This window comes from Bactrocera latifrons, unplaced genomic scaffold, assembly GCF_001853355.1.
Source record: "Bactrocera latifrons isolate USDA-ARS-PBARC rearing strain unplaced genomic scaffold, ASM185335v1 scaffold_227, whole genome shotgun sequence".
Taxonomy (NCBI): Eukaryota; Metazoa; Arthropoda; class Insecta; order Diptera; family Tephritidae; genus Bactrocera; species Bactrocera latifrons.
Genome location: NW_017535819.1, coordinates 78,608 through 84,380, shown reverse-complemented (window position 1 = coordinate 84,380; position 5,773 = coordinate 78,608). Strand labels below are relative to the sequence as shown.

The following is a 5,773-nucleotide window of genomic DNA, read 5'->3' as shown; positions in this document are numbered from 1 at the left end:
CGTAGCTTTTTTACGTGATTCGAAAAGAGCTTTTATCGTAAAGCCACTTTAACGACTTTTATCGACGGTGGATTGTGCAGTGCTTTGTTGAGCTGCCGAATTCGTGTTCCCCACCACGCCGTAATGTGGGATGTGAAACAAAATAACCGTCAACTTGAACTCAAACGGATAGATAACTTAGAAGCGGAAAAAATATCTCTCTCTTGTATTGTTTTTGGTTAAAAAACGAGGACTGTTCAGCGCTTTTTTTTTTTGCTTTCTATGAGCACAGAATGCAATTATAAATACAATTATATGCTAAAATGAAGGTGCTCTCCAGACATCAGTACATACACTGTGCCAAAAAGGTACTCGGAAATTGTAAATAAAACCCAAAATATTTAATTATTCATCAGCATTTATTTTGTCGCCTTCATTTGCAAACGATTTTTCCAGTCCTCAAAATACTTTTCAGAAGCACTGTTTGGGATGGGCCTTCAGCTTCTTCAGCGAATTTTGTTTTAGTTCTTCATCGATCAAATCCAATTTTGAATTTGCAACTCATAAGTCCATGTCTCATCGGCAATTTTAATGCTCTCCTTATTTAATATTTTTATCAGTTGAAGAGGACGAAGATCGTCCAGCACGAAACATGTCTTCAACGATCTCCCGACGGCCTTTGAAGGATTGGTGCCACTCGTATTAATTGAAGACAGTCCTACCAACTTAGCAAAATACATTTTTTTGAAATATCATTTACCCGCGAAATTAATTTAAAATTTCCGGGTGCTTCTTGTTCCAATGTAAGTATATGAGTTAGTTATAGTTTTTCACATCGTGCTTTTGGTATTGATTTTCATTTATTTACGTCAAACCACAAAGTTCCTATAGGGCTGAGGTTTGGAGACTATGCTGGCCACTGCACGACCTTAACTCGGTTTTTTCTGAAACCTCTGCTGAGCCAAATTGCTTATAAGTTTTGGGTCTTTGACCTAAAGTATTTATTAGGTATTTCTTCGCGGGCATGAGTAATATTACTTCCTACATATATATTGGAAAATGATACTGAACTTCCCATGTGTAACTATTTTGGCGGTGTAGTTGATTGTACTCCGAGTTGATGATCTCGTATTGACGAGACCCCCTTGCACCGTATAGTATGATTATAGATTCATCTGACCATAAAATGTCTTTCATTTCGCTAGGGGCCAATCGAAGTGCTCATTTTCAAACATCAGCCGCTGAGCCATTGTTTTTTTTTTTTTTTGTTTTTTTTTTTTTTTGTTTTTTTTTTTTTTTTTTTTTTTTTTTTTTTTTTTTTTTTTTTTTTCTTTTGTTTTAACAATGTTTACGAATTGTGTCTACACTTGTATACAGCTCCACTTCAATCTAAATTTTTGTTGCAGGTGCAAAATATTCTGTTTTGATAATATTACTAGGTGCTTAAGCCTCTCTGTCAGTTATTTTCAGATGTTTCGTGTTTCAGAATTCGATATTTATTATGAGGCAGTTCGAATCAGCGTCGGTGAACAACCAAGTGAACTTTTAATATCCTTATTAAGGCTTATTGCCGTAACAGCTCACACTTATGTAAAAAAACGTAACTTCAATAGCAAGTGCTAAGCTATGTATATAGCTATAGTGGTACTTTTGTTCTTGGACATAATTTACATAACATTATTTTAAGGAGAATGTCAAACAAATAAAGTAACATAAGAAATTATAAACACTAAACTATATGCCACAGTGACACTACTATTATTTTCACCATAGCTGTATAAATGATCAGGGTGATGAAGTTCAGTTCAGTTTTTGAATATCGCTTTGAAATTTTGCACACGGATTTTTTCCTCTAAAAAGCTGCTCATTTGCCGGAACAGCTGATTTCGGATCGATAAAAATCCACTTGTCGTTTTGTTCTTCGCAAAATTGGGCATGGATTGGGCAATCTCCTAACACATTTTTCAGATCGGGCTGTTATAGCATATACAAACTAATCGAACAAAATCAAGTTTTATACTAACATTGTGAAAGGTGTTATATTATTTTTTATCCGTGAAGGCTTAGGTATAAGCGAAATTAATGTTTTTAGAATAATCGTGCGTGATCAAGTTCAAAACTGATGGCGAGGAGAGTGTCGTCTCTTTATTTTCGTTCTATGAACTTTTTGTTATTGTATACCTAATAAATATGAAAACTATTAAAATTTGAATTGTATAAATTATATTTATTATACATTGTAATTTATCGTACTTTCTTTCACATTTAATTCACAATTTCTTTGCTTGCATTTACTTTGTATAAGTATAATATTAATATTATTATTATTTAAAGTTATTATAACTAATTATGCTTAAGAAGGTAATATTTCTTCATTTTATATGTGTGCTTAATCGAAACGTTCACTTTTATTATACAAAAATGCATTTTGTAATAAAAATCCTGGCATACATGTTACATGTATATACTTATAAGAACTTCTCTTTGAATAATAAAAGTAACAAAAGTCTTCGTTTTGTTTGCAATTCACCATTCTGCTAATTCCACCTATTCCTATGATTACGCTTAACACGAAGTAATACGTAAATATATCTGTTTATAGATAATTATATGAGTCGAAGTAGAGAAATATGTAAGTATGTATGTATGTGCGTGTGTAGTGCTTCTAAAAAGGGCAGGGTTAGTAGAGATGTATGGAACTTAATTTGTATTCGAGCGGGTATGGCAAATGTTTCTTTCTTTTTTCATTTAATTAAATTTAAAATTTTAACTTAATAGGACCTTCAACATTTCGCTTCTGGTTAGATCATTTCCCATTTGTTGTTTGCACAATAACTGCTCTTTCCAATAACATTTTCAATCGTGTAAATGCGTTGGTTTTATTTTCCAGTACAAATTATACGTTAGCTGAGTTTCGTGTACTATATATGTGTGTATGTATGTATTATTTTTACAAATGATATACATGCGTAACTTTTAGCAATATTTAGTGCAATCATCTATGCACTTGTTAAATTCAAAAAACCGCGAAATTTGTTCAGCTCAACATAAGGCTTTTTAACTGCATAAAAAGTATGTGACTTTGTATGACCTTTGATCGTAAATAATAAAACCTTATGTAAAGGATCTAAAATACACAATTTTCATAGCATTCTGCATAATTATATACATATGTATATATCTAAATAATATAAATAATTAAAATTTTTCTCGATTGAGGTTTTGTAAACACTCCGCCCGTTGTATTGCTGTAAGTAGTAGATTTGTAGGCATTTTATAGTAGTTTCCAAAATTTAATTTATGTTTTGGAAAAATAGCTTAGGGGTAAAGAGTTTCGTGAAATTATATTTGAACACAGTGAAATGACACTTTCTGTATGGAAATGAAAGAAAACTAAAACGATAGACTAAGTTTGGATGACGTAAAAGCAAAAAAAGTAAATTACACTAAGGGGAGGAGTTTAATAATAAAAATAAAAACTAAACATCCAGTTGTGTAAAATTTTTTGTAGTAAAACTTTGGTTTACAAGAACACGATATTTTGATATAAATGCACGTTAGTAACTTTAAATCTAGAGTAGTTTTTACTTTTAAGAAGATTTTGATAGCAAGTATATGCATATAGCGGCAAGTAATTTCAGTTGTGCATATTTAAATATAAAGTGCAAATACATATACACAAAGTCTGAGATAGTTACATGTACTTTCAATAGTTTAACACGTCTATATAACAATACATAGTATATGTAGTACCCACTTATGTTGTTGTAACATCAAATGCAATGAAGATTTGCGCTATAGCTTTCAGAGATTGATTATTGCGGTCTTTCGCCATAATGTTATTAAGGCCGAATTCTATGGCACTGTAAGAACTTGAATTCAAAACCAGCAAAAACTATTGGAGCCAATACTTTCAAACAACTTTTCAAAGCGAAAGTTATAGCGCAAAAAATTAAATGCAAATCGGAAATGGAGCTTGAACTAACGCGGGATAGCTCATACTTTACGGCAGCATAGTATTCCTTGGTATATATATTAATATATACATAGAAAGTAGTATGTAAGCTTTCATACATGTTAACATTTGAAGGTTTCTAATCAGATTTGTTTTGTTGTGGCTCCTGCGGTTCAACAATTTTCAATATTTAAATTATTTTAATTTTAATTCAATTGTTTCAGCTTCATTATCGTTACCGTTTCCGATTTCAGTTTCCTTATTAATATAGCCGTGGCTCTGGTATAATTCCTATTATCTTTACTCAAAAACTTTAATCTTTCATTCATTTGCTTATTCGGTAAAATGTCGATAAATACATATACATACATATATGACAATACTCTTACATAAGTATAATGGTTATGTACATGTCACGGTTTTTTCATAGAAATAAAAATAAAAACAAAATCAGGAGCACTCTTAAAACACATTTTTGAAACTTATTTAAGTGGCACTTAAATTTAGAAATCAATTAAATCTTAATCGTTTATCATTACGTCCCTTAATGCTTGTACAAAAATCCAATATTACTTTTCTAACACGAAAAGATCGGAATTAAATATATTTATACGAATGCACTAGCTCTTAAACTTTAAATATTAATGGCAAATAATTAGAATTAGCAGCCAAACATTTTCAAATTCATTTAGCGCATATTCTGTAAAAAATTGCAAATTTAGCACGAAACAAACGAAAGAGAAATGTTAATGTTTTCATTTGTTTGCATTCATTTTGATTCGCTAAGGTTATCGAGGTTTTTATTGGTTTTCGTTTTCGTTTTCGTTCTTATTTTTTTTTTTGTTTGTTTGTTTTGAAAACCTTTCCTTCATCGTTCAATACTTTTACCGATTATGTTGGTTGCGCATTTGTTAATTTTCTTATCTGAAGCACGTTTCGGCCGTAGACACTTTCGTATGGCGCTGTATTTATTTCTATTTACTGTTAAACTTCGAATTCATTCGCCGTTATTGCACTCAAGTCCTTCATGAGTCCCTCTAGATTGGCCATCTCTTGGTTCAGCTCTTCGGTTGAGGTGCTGGGCGCTAATCGTTGTATTTCATCGTTGGAGTGTGCCACAGACGAGCCGCTTTGCAACCGGTTCGTGGGCGTAGCAGCTGAGAAGGAGGGCTTCTTGTAGGGCGATTGATTTTGTGGACGTATTGTTACGGCAGGTGCTGAAACAGAGGTGAGTAAAACAAAAATTAGAATTAATGACGATGGAATCGCTCCCACAAATAAAGCAATGGCATGAAGAGAGCAAAATTATACATTGCCTTGTTACTTACTGTGTTTATTGATGGGTGTCGCAGCGCCCGTTGGGGGTGGACCTGGTACACTAAAACTCTTCAATGGATGACCACGTTTTGCACTCTCGATAGTGGAAACACCACCGTTGTTGGTGGGGCCACCACCTGGACCAGCACCGCCGACACCGTTCGGGTAACCAGGATTGCTGAAATTGATAACAAAATTACCACATTTTCTCTTATGATTTCGAAACACAACTTAATATTTATATTTAAAAATATCTATGAGGTAGTGACGGTCTAGTGCGAGCCTTTCGACGCCGTCCCTACGACAGTCGGGTCTAGAATCCAGCTATTATTGTTTACAATATCTTTCCTAAACTTTTTTTTATTAAGCTAAGAGGTCCGCGTTTTGAGACCTAATGCTGAACGAGAGTTATTAATGCTTAGTGAAACGATACCAGAACTAAAATATTAGATTGTCAAAAAAGTCTTGCGGTATTTTCGCTAGTTGGCGCCGAGAGCGCGTAGTTCTAGTTTTATTCGTCGC

At 33.0% G+C, this 5,773-nt stretch overlaps 1 protein-coding gene across 1 annotated transcript in view; it reads right to left on the bottom strand.

The window, feature by feature from the left end:
- Positions 1-4,765: 4,765 nt before the first annotated feature.
- The window catches only part of LOC108968709 (netrin receptor DCC), a 43,018-nt gene continuing 42,010 nt past the window's right edge, over positions 4,766-5,773 (bottom strand). Inside the window, exons 11-12 of the mRNA XM_018932892.1 lie at positions 5,263-5,429; positions 4,766-5,151 (exon numbers count right to left, since the gene is read on the bottom strand). Coding sequence (XP_018788437.1) covers positions 4,919-5,151; positions 5,263-5,429 — 400 coding nt within the window. The 3' untranslated portion in view covers positions 4,766-4,918. The remainder of the gene's footprint in view (positions 5,152-5,262; positions 5,430-5,773) is intronic.